At 37.6% G+C, this 17154-nt stretch overlaps 1 protein-coding gene across 1 annotated transcript; it reads right to left on the bottom strand.

Moving 5' to 3' along the window:
- Nucleotides 1-2073: 2073 nt before the first annotated feature.
- On the bottom strand, nt 2074-15930 carry LOC128532615 (myelin protein zero-like protein 2). Its single transcript, XM_053506684.1, has 4 exons — nt 15762-15930; nt 5608-5777; nt 2916-3126; nt 2074-2825 (listed from the first exon to the last, which is right to left on the bottom strand). The coding sequence occupies exons 1-4, from the start codon at nt 15820-15822 to the stop codon at nt 2662-2664; spliced, it is 606 nt and encodes a 201-aa protein (XP_053362659.1). The 5' UTR covers nt 15823-15930; the 3' UTR covers nt 2074-2661.
- Between the last annotated feature and the right edge of the window lie 1224 nt (nt 15931-17154).

The following is a 17154-nucleotide window of genomic DNA, read 5'->3' as shown; positions in this document are numbered from 1 at the left end:
AGATCAATACTGTGTTTTTGGCTGAAAGAACGTACCAGAGATTGTCTTATCTCTGGTAAGTGTGTGTAGCTAGTTGAGTTTTGAACCTGAGTTATATATATATAGCCTATATATTTCCATTAAGAAACGATGGTAATTAACTCTGTCAGGAGACCGCGCTACAGTTTGTGCAAAATATTTGCTAACTCACACATCTGAAACTAAATCAACATCAGCCAAAATGAAAACACTGCGGAAGTGAAGCAGCACATCAATTACGCAAACTCACAAAATAAATGAAATGAAGAAATCTAAAGTAAAGACAAAGTAATAGCTTTGTTTTTCCTGTCTAAGCAGGATAACGGGAGGAGAAAAAACATCCTTTTGATTTCGCTTGCCAAAAAAGTGATTAAAAACAGCACGATGTCTAGAAGGGAGGCTTCCAGGGGTGGAAGTGTGCAGTGTGGTGTTCTCACACAGTGGCTGGAATTAAACAAAAGATTAAAAATGTGAAAACAAAAAGGAAGGAAGTGCTCATACACTATATAAAGTCTAATATAAAGCTGCAACATAAGGCACACACACACAAACACACACACATACACAGACACTAAGTCACTAATGCCCTGTTACACTGCAACGAAGACCATAAAATTTTCACTGCATCCAAGAAGTATTAAAGAACGTAGCGGGAGTGGGGTCAAAATGATACTAATTCCTATCTGTGTCCCTGTCAGGTCAACAGACGAGTAAAAGTTCTTACTGCGTTCACCTAATTTAATAATTTATAAACAGGTTAACCCTCAAACCAGTGTTATGCTAAACAGGTTATCCCTGAAACCAGTGTTATGCTAAACAGGTTAACCCTCAAACTAGCGTTATGCTAAACAGGTTAACCCTCAAACTAGCGTTATGCTAAACAGGTTAACCCTGAAACCAGTGTTATGCTAAACAGGTTAACCCTCAAACTAGCGTTATGCTAAACAGGTTAACCCTAAAACCAGTGTTATGCTAAACAGGTAAACCCTCAAACTAGCGTTATGCTAAACAGGTTAACCCTCAATCCAGCGTTATGCTAAACAGGTTAACCCTGAAACCAGTGTTATGCTAAACAGGTTAACCCTGAAACCAGTGTTATGCTAAACAGGTTAACCCTGAAACCAGCGTTATGCTAAACAGGTTAACCCTCAAACTAGCGTTATGCTAAACAGGTTAACCCTCAAACAAGCGTTATGCTAAACAGGTAAACCCTCAAACTAGTGTTATGCTAAACAGGGTAACCCTCGAACTAGCATTACGGTTAACATGATATCCCTCGAACTAGCATTTTGGTAAACAGGTTCACCCAAAAACTTGCATTATACAAACAGGTCAACCCACAGATCAGCATTACAGAAAACAGGTTAATACAATTTATCTATTCAAATTCCCTTTGAGCTCTTTAACCCACAAACTAACATTACAAAAAAAACAAGTTACCCACATGCATAATGGTAAACAGGTTAACCCACAAATTAGCATTGCAGGTAACAGGTTAACCCACGGAATAAACAATGTAATCCACAAAACTAGCATTTTAGCAAATAGATTAACCCGCAGATCAGCTTACAAAAAGAAAAAAAAACAGACGGAGCATTATGGTGAACAGACCAACACACACATACAGTACGCTTGCTTTATTACTGTAAACGCTGAGCCTCATTTATTATTCAGCTTGCTATGAATAAATCTGTTTGAAAATCATTCTCAGGAGCATTTACACGGAAAAAAATATGCTGTGTTCATAAATATTATTTAGTTTGATAAAACACTTGTCTCCTCTTTTCTGGATTCTGTTACGCTGTCGAGTTTAAAGCACTTATTTATTTCAGTTCCGCATCAATTTAATGAACATATTGTCAAACTCAGTTCCTTCAAATTAACAGCTTAAAAACACACTGTTTCAAAGAGGAATAAGACAAATAAGACTAGGCATTCGACTAGGACAAAAGTAATGGCACCCAATAAAGGGGCGTGTTTATGGTAGCCGAGGCACTGCGGAGGCCGAGCTGCAGTATAGGACAATTTACACTGAGTAAAATGCACGCTAAGGAGTCGCTCTTTAAAGACAATTTTAATTATCACTTCGTTATTAATGAAGGTTCATTCACATCAAAAACATAATTATGACTTTGAGAGGTTAAAAAAATCCTTTCTCAAGTTAATTCTCAAGGAATTTCCAACCTATTGGTTGCTAGGAATATTTGCTTAATGAATAGAATTGGAACATTTAAAAAACATATTCTTTAACTTAAATGCGTTTTGTGATGCATCACTCCAGTTTCTGCTTTGCTTAAGTAGCTAGTATAAAAACGAGCTATACAGTGTGCATATAAGCTTGTAAAGATGTCAAGTGTGCTTGCTGAGACAGTAAATAAAATATTAAAAAAAACAGCAGTTTATGAGGTTTATATTATCAGATTAATATGAGTATACAGCAAGTTGTATATAGAAAAATATATAGGAAATACACATGGTGTTTTTTCCAGGCAGAATGCGTTTAGCGTCCATAAGAGTGCATACGGTACATCCGAGCCAGACAGGGGCGCTGGACAGGAAGTGCAGATTTGCTTATCACGTGCTTTTTTTTCCTCCATCGTTACATTCGTTTTCTTTCCTCCATCCCATTCGTCTCTCCGTCTCTCACCACACCACAAGGTCTTTACGTTCTAATTGGAGCCTTTTTTGTTCCATCCTTTTCAGTTTCCGACACCGGCGTATGGACACGCAGATGGCCAAGATGAAGACAGCCATCAGTACGGCGCCCCCGATGCCCACAGCAAGAATAACAATCTCAGAGAAAGGAGCTGGAAAAGAAAGTGAAGATGTTTATGAGAACTAGGATGATGACATGAGAACAGGATGAATTATGAGAACCAGAATGATGAGCATCTCACCTGAAGTGACAACCTGTAGCTGGACCTCTCCAACGTTCCCATGGACGTCAGGCGGGTTCTTCACCTGGCAGCTGAACGTCCCATTGTAGCTGAACATCACGTCCCTGACCAGGATGGAGGCATCACTTGAAAAAATGTCTCCCTTGAACTCCACCTTTTCCTGGAAACGTCCCACGCTCGGAGGAAACTCCTTCTCGTGAAAGTAAAATACCTTTGAAAAAGGGTTCAGTGTAGAAATATGAGCATAGGATGGCCATTTCAAATTTATATTTTTATTTGTCACATGCACAACAATACACAGATTGATCCATATTGACATTTTTTCGTCATTCACATTTAATGAAATTCTTGTTAAGGCTGTATATGATATCAACATTAAACATAGACTGGTTTACAGTAAAATTCTCTGAGATGATGTCAGCTTTTCTAACAAACTAATAAGATTGTCATTTTTCTTTTTCTTTTTTTTTTTCAACTTCCAAACCTTCATTTTCTTTCTATTTTGTATTTATTGCATATAATTGTAACTAAATAAAAGTATGATGGAACTTTTACATTACGGTCTATTGATTATCTTACAATAAATAAAGATAAATAATTGCTTAAAATATAAACTTTTTAATTTTACATTTTTAGTTATAAAATTCTTTTTTAATTTTTTTTAATTTTTTTTTGTTTGTCCTATTTCAGTGTTAAATTATTTTCACATCAAATGAAACATTTTATGAATTTAATCAAAGTTATTTAAGGAATTACAAACTGATATTTAAAAAAAAAACATTTACACAAATTTCTCTTATTATAAAATCCTAAAATGTTCTACATTTATTTCTCTATTTCAATGTTAAGTGATTGTTGTAGTCAAATAAAACACTTTACAAAAAAGTTAAACCCTTAAATACTTACAAGCTGTTTTGTGTTCTGAAAGTTTGATATAGAACTGTTTTCAAAAACTGACACACACACACACTTCACAACACGTACACACAGGAAATATGAGTCAGATATAGAGTTGTGTGGGGGAAAAGGCAATGGGCTAAATATCACTGCAACGAGCCTCAGTCAGTGGTTTTGTTCTTGCGAGCGCTTCACGTCTCCGCTGAAATGCTCTAGTTAATTTGCTAAATTGCGACCCATTAAGGCGTCTAAGGACTTAAACGAGTCCTTACACGTGTTTGTTACGCGGTATTTAATGCATGAAAAGCTCAAATGAGTCAGCGTGGAACAGGAACTCAACTTACATGGTAAAAAATTATTAACCCTTCTGGTACCACAAAAAAATTATAATTTATTGTTTACCTTTAAACACAATTTTTTTTATTATTAAAATTATTTCTCCTTCTTTATTTTAGGATTTTAGTATAAATAATTACAGTATGCTTAATTGTAACCAATTAGGGTGCCAAAACTTTTGAAAATAAGTTACTGATTTTAGTTGTTTATTTTATTATATTTGAAAATGATTACAAATTATTTTATAAAAAAACATATATATATATATTTTTTAAAGACTTAGTTTACCTTTAGAACTTCTACGTAATGCTGATATGATGCGAGTGTATTCCCTTAACACTACAGAATGTTTTTTATTATTACATAATTATTATAAAGAATGTTATTTTCATTTATTTATTATTTTTTATTATCCGTTTAATAGTCAATTCCTGTTCTCCTGTTCCTGGCACTGGAGACTCCTTCTCTAAAAACCTAAACATGCATCTCACTATAGACCACTCTGTGAAACATCAACACTGTAATGTAGTTGCCATAGAAACAATAACCATTTTAACAAGCGCATTAACATACACCTGTGATTTGGACCACCACTGCTGTTAGGAAAAGAAAAGAAAAAAAAACTATAATCACTGTCTGACCAATCAGAATTCAGAAATCAGAGAATTGCTGAAATGCTTATAGATTTGAGTGCAAAAGTTTGTACACTTGTAAGACAATACATACTGTAATTACACACCAGTGTGTAATTCATATTAATGTATTGTGCATCTATACTTTGTTTTATTTTAGTTTTATCTTCTTGGGATTCTTTTTTTCCATCTAGAAGCTTTTCTTGATCTGTACATCCATGGTGCACCCACACCCCAGTGATCTAACACACTCACATGTCAGATAATATCATATACTGTAATCAGATAACGAGATAATGCTTCTGCACTTATTCTAAAGCTCCATGCCTTTAACACACACACACACACACACACACACACACATTTGCAGTTCATGATGTGCTGATCAGAGGAGGATGCACTCCCTCTTGGGTGGCGTCTTGCACTCACCCGAACCTCAGGAGCCCTCTGGTGGCTGCAGTAGGTATAACATGTACATACCTAAAGATACAGTCCTCTACATACGAACATTTGAGTTACAAACTTTTAAAGATACGAACATGCATTTGTGCATGTTCAATTATAAAAATTAAATCATGTCCGGTGTGCGTGCAGCATGCACCCCAGGATGTCTGGAAGTGAGCGTAAAAGCAGCTGCCAGGAAGCTGGTACTGCTAAGAAGCGCTGAACAATAATGATGGAGACAAAAGTGAAAATAATTGAGAGAATGGAGCGAGGTGAAAAGATGGCAGACATCGCGTGTTCTTTACAGACAGAATGGCGATTGTGTAAGTATCCGAGTACTCAGACAGTGTTTGTTGGAATTATGAAGAAGCAGTGCAACCTACGGTCTCCTCAGTGCCGTGCCGCAACGGCCTGAAGGTCCAGGAGATGGTGAGACTTTTACTTTTGATTGGGTGCGTGCTCTGGAATGTGCACTTCAACCGGACGTCCGTGCCGTTTACCGCCTGCACGCGACCCGACGTGTACACCTGCATCGCAAGCGCCCCGTGCTGTCCTGCAAAAAAAAATGTAATTAATCAGAGTATTTAAAAACAGAAACTACACAATAAAGAAGAAGAAGACTCTGGTAGGATGACATCATGGGGTCTGTATTTGCATACAGTTACATGATTGGCTCTTGTGTTTTATGATGTCATAGTACTTTAGTGAAACATGAGAGTTTGTATAACCCTAACAGAAAGCATTCAGTTTAGTGTTCAGAGACCGGCCAGTTTGAATGCAAGCGAAACAACACTTTAAGAAACAACTTCTCGATTTATGATGCAGAATATAAAAAAGTCTTGCAGGAATTCATTTAATAAATGAGTGTATAAAAGCAAAATCATGCCCTGTTGGATGAGATACAGACTCCTGCTCGAGATTTACTGTATATGGTGTTTGTGTGTGTTAGTGTGTGTGTGTGTGTGTGTGTGTGTGTGTGTGTGTGTGTGTGTGTACGCCTGCATCAGGACTGAAATCCCGCGGGACGGACCAAAAAAATTTGTGGGAACGTCCAGTTTTTATTTTCGCACACAAAGCCCATGGGACAACGGAGGGCCGTGTTTATTAAAGTGAGAGCGTATAACCAGCACATGATTCAATTATATTTTTGTTTTTAATTTTATGAAATAGAAACAGTTAATTTTATCATAAAATAAAAACAAACAAACAAACAAAAACATTAATTTGTAATGTTTATTGTTGCGGCTTTAGGCTGTTGGTTTGCTGATTAATTGTTGTTTTTTTTATCCAAAAAAGTCGACCTAATTGTTTGCGTCTATGAGAAATACACACACACACACACACACACAGAAGCTTATGCATCAACTTGCAGTACAAGCAAACTGTTCCAACCCAGTTCAGGAGAAAAGAAGCTGAAGCACATCATCCATCACTGTCCTACAGTTCTGAGTGTGTGTGTGTGTGTGTGTGTGTGTGTGTGTGTGTGTGTGTGTGTGTGTGCGTGCAAGTGTGTGTGTTTACCCCTGAGGATTAAAAAATAACTGCTTTTACAGGCAAGCGTCCAAGCCATCGTCGCATTATAAATTTCCATCATAAGTAAAAGCAAGCATTTCCAGTAAATAATGTTTGAGATTTTATTAATTTGCACGTGAAGCGCGTCGTCTCGACGTGACTTCATCTGAGAGGACGACATGAACGAGCGGATTTAACCTTAAAACGTGCAAGTATGCTCGTAACATTTTACTAGTTTTGTTATGCTAAGTGCTAAATTTCTGTCATGCTAATTAAAGCTAACTTTAGCCTCTGTTAGCTGTCACGCGGTTATCTTTATCATCTGGAAGGTACAGGCATACGTTAGGTATGCTAGCCGTATACGTTAGGCTACTGTAACTTATACTGTATAAAGCTTAATTGACTGTCAGGCAAAAAAAGAACAAAGAGCTTTACTTCTCATTTGCGTTAGGCTAAACTTAACCTAAACTTTATTCTATAAATAGAATTAATGCTGGTTTCTGATTGATTAATTGGCAAATTCAAAACTGACAAAAAAGAGAGAGTTTGAAGCGAAACAACATAAACAGTGAAATTTGACATATTTATTGTAGTAAAGTAATAATTATAGGTTAACCGCAAACACATTGCTCCAGTTTCAGGTGAGTCGTGTTACTCGCTTGTTTTTGTCAAATGTTACATTTCATTGTTTTAGTTGTTTACTCCGCTCATAAATGTTCATAAACAGTTATACAGTAAAACTCATGTTTATTTGTGTGATTGTTGCCGTGGCTACGTCACTTCCTTCTTACTTTTGACCTGGAACATTTTGCTCTATTTTGGTTATGTTATGGTTATATTAAATGTTATGAACATTTCCTGAAAGTAATAAAATATAAAATTAATTTACTACAATAAATATGTCAGATTTTATGCATTCAATATATAAATATATGTATTTTTTTTACCTTGTTTCTCTTCATATTTCCTTCTTTTTGGCATTGTTTTGAATTTGAACCAGAGACATTTTAAAAACACTCTTTTAATTTGTTCAATTGTCCTTAAACATTCTTTTTTTGTTTTTGTTGTTTTTTTTTTAACTAACAACACAAGTAAAGTTTAGTTGTGTTTACGGTGTTAGCAAATTTAGCTGTATGAGTCTGTAACGTAAATACAGTTTCCCTACATTCGTCTAGTACAAGGTGAGAAAAAAAAATGCCAAACAACCAATCAGAAACAAGCATTTTACAAAACTACTAAAGCAAAGGCTGCAAAGTTCAACAAAGTTTTGCTTTACGAAAACTTTTTTTTACTACATTATTGGTGTTTGGTTCCTTGTATGAATGTCAGTCTTGTGGCTAAAAGCTGATAGTTTTTATTTAGTAATTTTGCCACAAATACAACAATGCCTTATAAAGCAGTTTTCCTCTATAATTTTATTTTTAGTCATGAATCGAATGATATTATAAGCGTCTCATAGCTAGAGTATATAGACATCTCGCAATAGCCTGGTGCTAGCGGTGAAACCATGGCAACCGCCAGTGAACTAGAGATAAGACACGCCCACAAGCGAGAGACGATGAACGCGAGCGCAGGGGTTAGGCTTTATATAGAAAAGCAGGATGGTCTTTCCTCGGTGGAATAAGAGACGTCTATTCTGTCCTGCGTGTTTATTTATGAAGTCGTTTTTCATAAACTGCCTCCATACATCACCTCCGCGTAACACCGGAAGGTCAAGAACAGCCATAAAACCCATAAATAAAGCGTATAAACATACAGACTGAGCTGCCGGTTTATTAGGTACACCTACTGTACTGTAGCAAGAGATTAATAAACCGTCAGAGCTGCGTACTGTACTGTATATAGAAGGAGGAAAAAAACAAAAAAACAAAATGCACCGGCTACTAAGTGCAGGATTTTAATAAGTGTTATTTATGGATAGCGGGTAGATGAGCTAATAAACTGGCAATTGCGTTTAGACCATAAATAAATTATGTAAAACACTCAGTTCATTTTGACAGGAAATAAACTGCCAGGGTGCTTTAAGCGGGATTTTCATCTCACATCGCACTGCTTAATGTAAATAATTCATAAAGATTTCATCCGTTTATGAGAGGATTAAAAATGCCTGGTAAAAGAATGGATGTTTACAAGGACTATAATAATGTACACATCATCATACATAAGGCAAGTAAGATTTATTGATTTTTAAATAAAAAGCTGTCAGCTGTCCAGTTACAGACCAATATCAAACCTCCCCTTTATCTCTAAGATCCTGGAAAAGATAGTAGCGGAGCAGCTATGCTCATATATACATAGAAATGGCATACATGAACTGTATCAGTCAGGTTTTAGGCCTCATCACAGTACAGAGACAGCGCTCGTTAAAGTAGTAAATGACATTCTATTGGCCTCTGATCAGGGTTGTGTAACTATGCTTGTATTACTTGACCTCAGTGCAGCTTTTGACACTGTTGATCACGCTATTCTTCTTCACAGATTAGAAAATGTAGTGGGAATTAAGGGTACAGCCCTCTCCTGGCTCAGATCCTATCTGACCCATCGTTATCAGTATGTAGACTTAAATGGTGATTATTCTGCATGTTCTCTAGTGGAGTTTGGCGTTCCGCAGGGTTCAGTTTTAGGTCCACTGCTTTTTTCCCTTTACATGCTTCCTCTGGGCAACATAATCCGTAAGCATGGTATTAGTTTTCATTGTTATGCTGACGATACACAGTTATATGTCTCAGCAAAACCTGATGAGAAAAAACAGCTTACTAAAATTGAGCAATGTGTGCAGGACATAAGAAATTGGATGCTAATTAACTTCCTTCTGCTAAATCCGGATAAGACAGAAGTTCTAGTCATAGGACCGCATACAGCTAGGAGTAAAATTTTAGATCACACCGTAACTTTAGATGGCCTTTCTGTTCCATCAAATGCAACAGTGAAAGACCTTGGTGTGATTATAGATTCCAGCCTTTCATTTGAAGCACATGTAGATAATATTACCAGGATAGCATTCTTTCACCTCAGAAATATTGCCAGAATAAGAAATTTATTGTCGCTAAACGACGCAGAAAAACTAGTTCATGCTTTTATCACCTCTAGGTTGGACTATTGTAATGCCTTACTGTCTGGTTGTTCAGCTAGATGCATAAATAAGCTTCAGCTAGTCCAGAATGCAGCAGCGAGAGTCCTCACCAGAACCAGAAGATATGAGCACATCACCCCTATCTTATCTTCACTCCATTGGCTCCCTGTGAAATTTCGCATTGATTTTAAAATACTACTCTTGACATATAAAGCATTAAATGGTCTCGCCCCGCAGTACCTGAGCGAACTGCTAGTGTCTTACAATCCGCCACGCCTACTTCGATCAAAGGATGCAGGCTGCTTGTCAGTACAGCGTATTATGAAAAATACAGCTGGGGGCAGAGCTTTTTCTTACAAAGCCCCAAAGTTATGGAATAGTCTTCCAAATAGTGTTCGGGACTCAGACACAGTCTCAGTGTTTAAGTCCAGGCTAAAAACCTATTTATTTAGCCAAGCATTTTTATAAATAGATTTGCCATAGGTAAAGGAGCAGATCTGGGGGACTCATGGACGTAGAGTATTATGGTGAACTGGTATGTTTGGATGCTGTCTTCCTCACTCTCATTGATCACTCAGGTTTGCTGACGGTGAGGTGATTGTTTGCTTTACATGTCAGGAAGCCCTCATGTTTGTGTTTCCTTCTGGCTCTCCCTTTTAGTTATGCTGTCATAGTTAGTTCTGCCGGAGTCTCTGCTTGCACTCTACAGTTAATATACATTCACATTATACATTGTGTGACTGTGACCATACCTAACTTGCCATCTCTCCTCTTCTTCTCTTCCCCCCCTCTTTCTTTTTCCTCTCTCCTCCTGTCCCCCCTTTCACTCTTTCTCTCTCTCTCTCTGTCGAGCTACACATGTCGTTCCTGAGCTGCCAGTGATCCAGACTCCCTCTGCCCTCCGGACCTGTCTGACCCATCCTGGTGCCCCGCTTCTGGCTGAAGATCTCGTCACATGGATGCCCCGTGTGTCTCTCTGGGATGCGTCTGGTGTCTGGGAATGATTCTCTCTATCTAGAAAATGGTTCTGGCCTTGACTGGGGTTGGCAACTGTTTCTCTGGGGACTTGACAGTTCGATAGTTCATGACTGGAACTTCTTACAAGTCTACCTGGGTCTTCAATAACTACCTGGACTCCATATTAACATCAATTAACATCAGCTATTATAGCTGAACTGCCTCCCACCCTACACACTGTAATAATGCAGATCATTTACTGCTTTCTGTTTCACCCAAATGAGGATGGGTTCCCTGTTGAGTCTGGTTCCTCTCAAGGTTTCTTCCTATTACCATCTCAGGGAGTTTTTCCTTGCCACTGTCGCCCTCGGCTTGCTCACCAGGGACAAACTGACCATTTTGATTCATACAAATTCACATTTCATACAAACCCAAATAATTCTTTTGACTGTGTAAAGCTGCTTTGCGGCAATGAAAATTGCTAAAAGCGCTATACAAATAAAATTGAATTGAATTGAATTGAATTACAAAATGGCTGCTAGGAATTTACAGAAACGGGCATGAAGTCAACATCTGAGCTGTAAGGTGAAGGTTTCGCTTTTCAGTGTGACACGTTTTCCTCTTGAAGCAACAACACTTTCGTAGTGTATTGTGTTTCACAGTAAGTACACTAAGAATAAAATGATACCTCATTAACCTACATTAGATTTTAACCTGATATGCTTAAGGCATGTGTGTATGTGTGTGTGTGTGTGTGTGTGTGTGTGTAAGTAAGTAAGCAAACATATACTGTAACTGAATGTGACTTTTATTGCTGAGAGAGAGAGAAAGTACTGTGCAGTAGTTATTTCCTGTTTAAAGCCTGAAATAGTAACACAATAAGAGTGTTAGTGCATAGCTATTGTTCTATTAAATATACATGCACGCACACACACACACACACACACACACACACACACACACACAGATACAGAGAGTAACAGGCCAGCACTTGCTTGCATACCTTCATCGTCTCTCTACAGTATACAGTGTACGAGGTCCTCATAAGGCACTCGCCCCTTACAATATGAGTAATGTTTCTACACAACATGCAGCTTTTACTAGTCAAAATATTCCCTTATGGTGGCTAAAGTTGCATTAAGGGCGCGGTTTAGGTGTAGACATAACTTTAAATAGCTACACTCATTATTATTTCAATGGGAGGCCCTTACAAAAATGAAATGTGTGTGTGTGTGTGTGTGTGTGTTGGCATGCACGTGGATAAGGTGAATTTCAAGACATGTTAAAACGTGTGTATGAGGTAAGATAGGATAAACTATGAAAACTTTTAATGCCTTGCAGGGCCAAAAACACACAACATACACACATACAGTACACACATACAGTACACACAACACACACACATACAGTACACACATTTCTTTGTCCTAATGAGGACCGTGCAAAATACTGGACCAATTAGCACTATGTTTATAAACTAATCCTAAAAATAAACATAAAAAAAGAACAAAAAGGAAAACATTTAATAAATTAAATATTTGTTTAATAAATAAAAGGAAATATTTTGCTTTAAAACAAAAGCTTCAAAAACACTGTAATTTTGTGAGGACCTGATGATTGAGATGACTTTTGACACTATTGTAGCGTTGTGAGGACCTTTGGGGTACTTTTTGGTCCTAAGAAAGATATTTTGGTAAATTTAGTTTTTTTCAGATAAAAACTTTTCCATCTTAGTGAGGACCTTTGGATGTTTTCTTTGGTCCTCACAAAGTTCTTATGGCTTGTTCGGATTTTTACACAATAGATTGACAGGTCATTTCTCTCTATCACTGTAAGGAACTTACTGATTTTCACAAAGTCCTGAAATACACCTTTGATCTGGTCATAATGCATATTTAATTGGCTTACCGAGTAATCTGTAATTGCGATAAAGAAATAAAACCTGTATGCTTTATTATTATTAATTTCCAAGTCAATAACTGATTTGCATCGTTTTAAGCTGAGTCTTTGATCCCAAACGTATTGCTTTAACATGTACTTTCCTGTATGATCCTGAAATGTGTGCAAATCTGTGACGTGTGAAAGTGAGTTTGTTTGTTTTATGCTACACCCGCTGCCTAATTCTTCCTTACATGATCTGCGCTGCTTGCATGATCGCTTTTAATCCAATTACCCAGTGGCCGACCTGGACATAGCGCTGGCAGGATGACGTGTATCACTCAAAGAGGATTTCCACTTGCTCATGTAGTCCTGCTTGGTGAATGTGGTATATGACAAGGTACACTAGTACAAACTAGATTATGTGTTACACTGACTTTTAAAATGTTATTAAAGAAAAGAGAATTTAATGGAGATGAACAACTTTTGTAGACTACAAACACTAGTGTGGCTTAAACATTAACCAAAAAAATCACTAATGAGAACAACGGCTAAAACTGCTTGTTCTTACTGACTCGCTTATTGTCTATTTCCCTTTATCCTGTATACAGGGTTGCCGGGGACCTGGAGCCTATCCCAGGAGACGAGGTGGGGTACATCCTGGACAGAGTGCCAATCCATCACAGGGCACAAATATACACACACTCACATGCGTTCATACACTGTTACACTAAGAGGAATTTTGGGACTCCAATTAGCCTAATCTGCAGGTCTTTCGGAGGAGACCGGAGTACCCGGAGGAAACCCACCAAGCACAGGGAGAACATACAAACTTCACAGACACAGACCCTGAAACCTGGAGGTGCAAGGCGACAGTGCTAACCACAAAGCCACCCAAGTTCTTAACAATGTCATGAAAATACATACAGCATCATTTTAGTACCTCAAGTGAAGTTTGTTAGATGATCTGTTGGAACAGTCGAGGCTCAGGTCAGAATACATACAGTACAGTTCACACAGGATCAGAAGTAATCACAACTGGACAAAATTCAGAAGGGTGCGCAAGAGCAATAAATGTAAATTCTGAAATAATTTACATTGTGCAAAGGTAACATTTTATTTGTTTTGTTTAAACTGTTATAAATGGAGCAAACTAGTGAGCAAAGACCTAAGAAAAGTGCTTGATGTATTTCGTGCTTCCTATCTAGGGCAAAAGAGCTTTATAGATTTCCTTTAAGTCAGAGACAGCTGGAGGTAAGACTAAAGGTTTCTCAACGCGGGGGTCCAGATTTCCAGCTTCTCTGTCAAGATGATCGGTACCCAATCTAGTGTTTTACTTTCCAGGTGAGCTCGCAAAAGATACAGTCGCACTCGCTCCCAAGAAACAACACAAACATTTCCAACAAACCAAAACATCTCATTTAAAGTTCCCATGCATCACAGCCAAGCTCCTTGAATTTGAAGACCCAAATTATAATACCTCACCCAATTACTGACACACCTGAGCTACTAACTAATCAACTAATCCCTGTTCCAAAGACATCATTCTTTCTACTGAATTCCTACAAAAACTCACCTGTTTCATTTTGTTTTTCATTTGTGAGAAAGTCACTGCACTCACAACCTTCCTGTTTCCTTTCCTGGTGTGATCTGGTTGTAGAGCACAAAGCAGAAGGCATCCAGAATTCCAAACCAAATTTCCAGAATTCCTCCGCGCTTTACAGTTCCTCATTCCAACCTTCTGTGTGACCCTGAGGATCTTACTGTAGATTATTATTTCATGACAACTTCATAACCGTATGACTATTTCGATGGTATTAATGTGGGGGGGTAGAAGCAAGAACTACAGTAGTTTGGAGCATTGAAGCGGTGTGGAAGCACGTAAGCCCAGACAATGTTTAATCACTCGCAGGAAACACAGGAAACCTCTAGACAATGCGGCACTGCCTCGACGCACAAATATACGGGAAAGTCATTATAACCTCAATGCATTGTCTCAAAATCTGACTTACATAAAATATTGTTTAGTTTAATAATTCCTATATTAGCCCATGTTCTGTGATGTGTTTATGAAGGTTTCAGCTCTCTGATTTCTAAACAGTATCCAATCCTATTTTATTTCTTCTGTGCTGTAACATTTGAGTCTTATATACTAAATTCTTGATTATTTTACTGTTTGCTTTGAGGGGCCTGAGCCATGTGCAATTTGAAAGATTATTCTTTAAAAAATTAACCTTTAACTGAGTTTCTTATATTTTTTATGAGATCTGACCTAGCTAGTGTGGAGCATGAACCTAACTCGAGCTCTCATCACACTTAGACTTTGGGTTGTAGAACCTTAAGACCCCAATACATAAATCAAAAGGATAAAAATCTGAATAAATTTCCCTGAAGATTCCAAGAACCACATCCTGATGGAAGCTCCCAACCTACATGCACCAAACTGCTTAAACCAACCACCAAACACACCAGAACCAAACCTGGAAAGCATCTAAAACAAGGTTTTAAAATACTGGGACCAAGAAAACCAAAACCAACCTGGCAACACACTTCAAAGAAGGTCCAGAAATATAGGAAGCAAAGTTGAGAAACTAGCTGCAATCCATCCACACCAAGGTCACATCTCAAAGCACCACTGTCATAAAGCACCCAAGTTTAACCAACTTTCCAAAGTATTTAAAGAAAGTTATCAAATCACCTGAATTTAAAAGAACAAAAAAACTAAAACCAGAACCCTGATACGAGATCCTGAGTCGATTTTGCTACACAATTTAAGAAGATCCTAAACAACATTAACTAAACTTGCAGAACAATCAGAAGAAGCTACAGAAATGCACCAAGTTGTAAATAAGTCCTAATTCTTATAAATATACAATATAACTAATTAAGGTATAGATGATAGTTTGATTTCTAATACTGTATGCCCAACAATAACACGGTAATATTTTATTCCATGGTAAAATTAATTTTATAATTGTGAGTATGTTGTAATTTCCTGTTTTTGCACAGCCCTGATATGGAGTATTAACGCCAATCTAAACACACTTAACTTGCATAAATATCTGTTAAAACTTATAAAAACACAGAGAAACTTGTTTTTTTCCCTCATCTCCTCACCTGACATGAAGAGCAACACCAAGGGGAAGAGGAGGAAGTGAAGGACCCATTTGAGACACATGTGGAAAAAGTTTGGAAATTGCTTCCCACTCTTGTTTACTCCAAGAAGGATCTCCTCTTACGGTTTCCCGATCTCCGCCAGCCTCCTGCTTTAACACTCAGACTAACACAGCTGTTTATAACGGTAGGAAGCCCTGTCTCTCCCTCCCTCCTTCAGTCCCTCCCTCCCTCCCTCGTGCATTATGTTTTGTACAGTACGTGCCTACACTGTGTACGCTGCTCTGGATTACTCTAACACTCAGGGCAAAATCTCCCGGTCCTGAATGAACACGTCCAGAGCAAAGAAGCAAAGAAGCTAACACTGCAATGTGTTCTAAACGTTATTAATCTGACAATGAAGTATTGCTGTAGTTAAGTCAACATTAGATGCATTAATTTAATATAAGCTTTAAGTCAACACACAGTGTTCATTTCATGCTGTGTGAGTTAATACTTTAATGCAGCGCTCGAGGACTCACTCAAGTTTAACATTAAAGGTGGGTTCAGCGATTTGTAAAATTTTATTAGCTTTAATAAAATATCTGCTTAAACATAAATAAATAAATAAATAAATAAAAACTGAAAAAAGAAATCCATATTCACCTGTCAATTAAGGAAGCTCCTTTAAAAAACTTTTACTAGAATTTGTATATTTGTATTCTAGCCTAGGCAGCATGTGCGTGTTCATGTTTTGGAGGCGTGGCTTTGACAAGAATGCTAAAGGAAGTGGACGTATTTGTACAGAACATACTGTAAACGTAACTCTCGTATTAAATTAACATTATTTTTGTTGGTCTTTCAGCTGCTCCCGGCAAGGGGTCGCCACAGTGGAATACCCAGTCCGCACTACAACTTGGCACAGGTTTTACGCCGGATGCTCTTCCTGACGCAACCCTCCCATTTTATCCAGGCTTGGGACCGGCACTGCATCCAGTTGCTGGGGTTCGGGCACTGGCTGGAAATCAAACCTGGGCCTTTCGCATAGCAGACGAAACACCTACCACTGAGCCACCATTAATTATTTTTATTGCTTTCAACTTTTAAAAATGTTTTTAAAATGTGGTGATTTTGTAATAACTTTTCCCCATTAAAATGTCCATGGAAACATAAACATAAACAAAATTCGTGAACCCAAAGTGCTAAATACAGTGACTTCCTTTCATCTGGGATGGCTACATGACCAATTCTACAAATACGCTGTATGCAAGTGAGTCCTCTAACAAAGGACACAATTGTGTATTACAGCATTATGGAATATATAAAACTACTGTATATGGACCAATCAATAATCACTTAGTATATTGTTAATAAATGTGTAAAATATTTTGTTTATTAGTTATAGTTCTCTACCCAT

Source organism: Clarias gariepinus, chromosome 11, assembly GCF_024256425.1.
Source record: "Clarias gariepinus isolate MV-2021 ecotype Netherlands chromosome 11, CGAR_prim_01v2, whole genome shotgun sequence".
Lineage (NCBI taxonomy): Eukaryota > Metazoa > Chordata > Actinopteri > Siluriformes > Clariidae > Clarias > Clarias gariepinus.
This window is presented reverse-complemented; position numbering and strand designations above follow the sequence as displayed.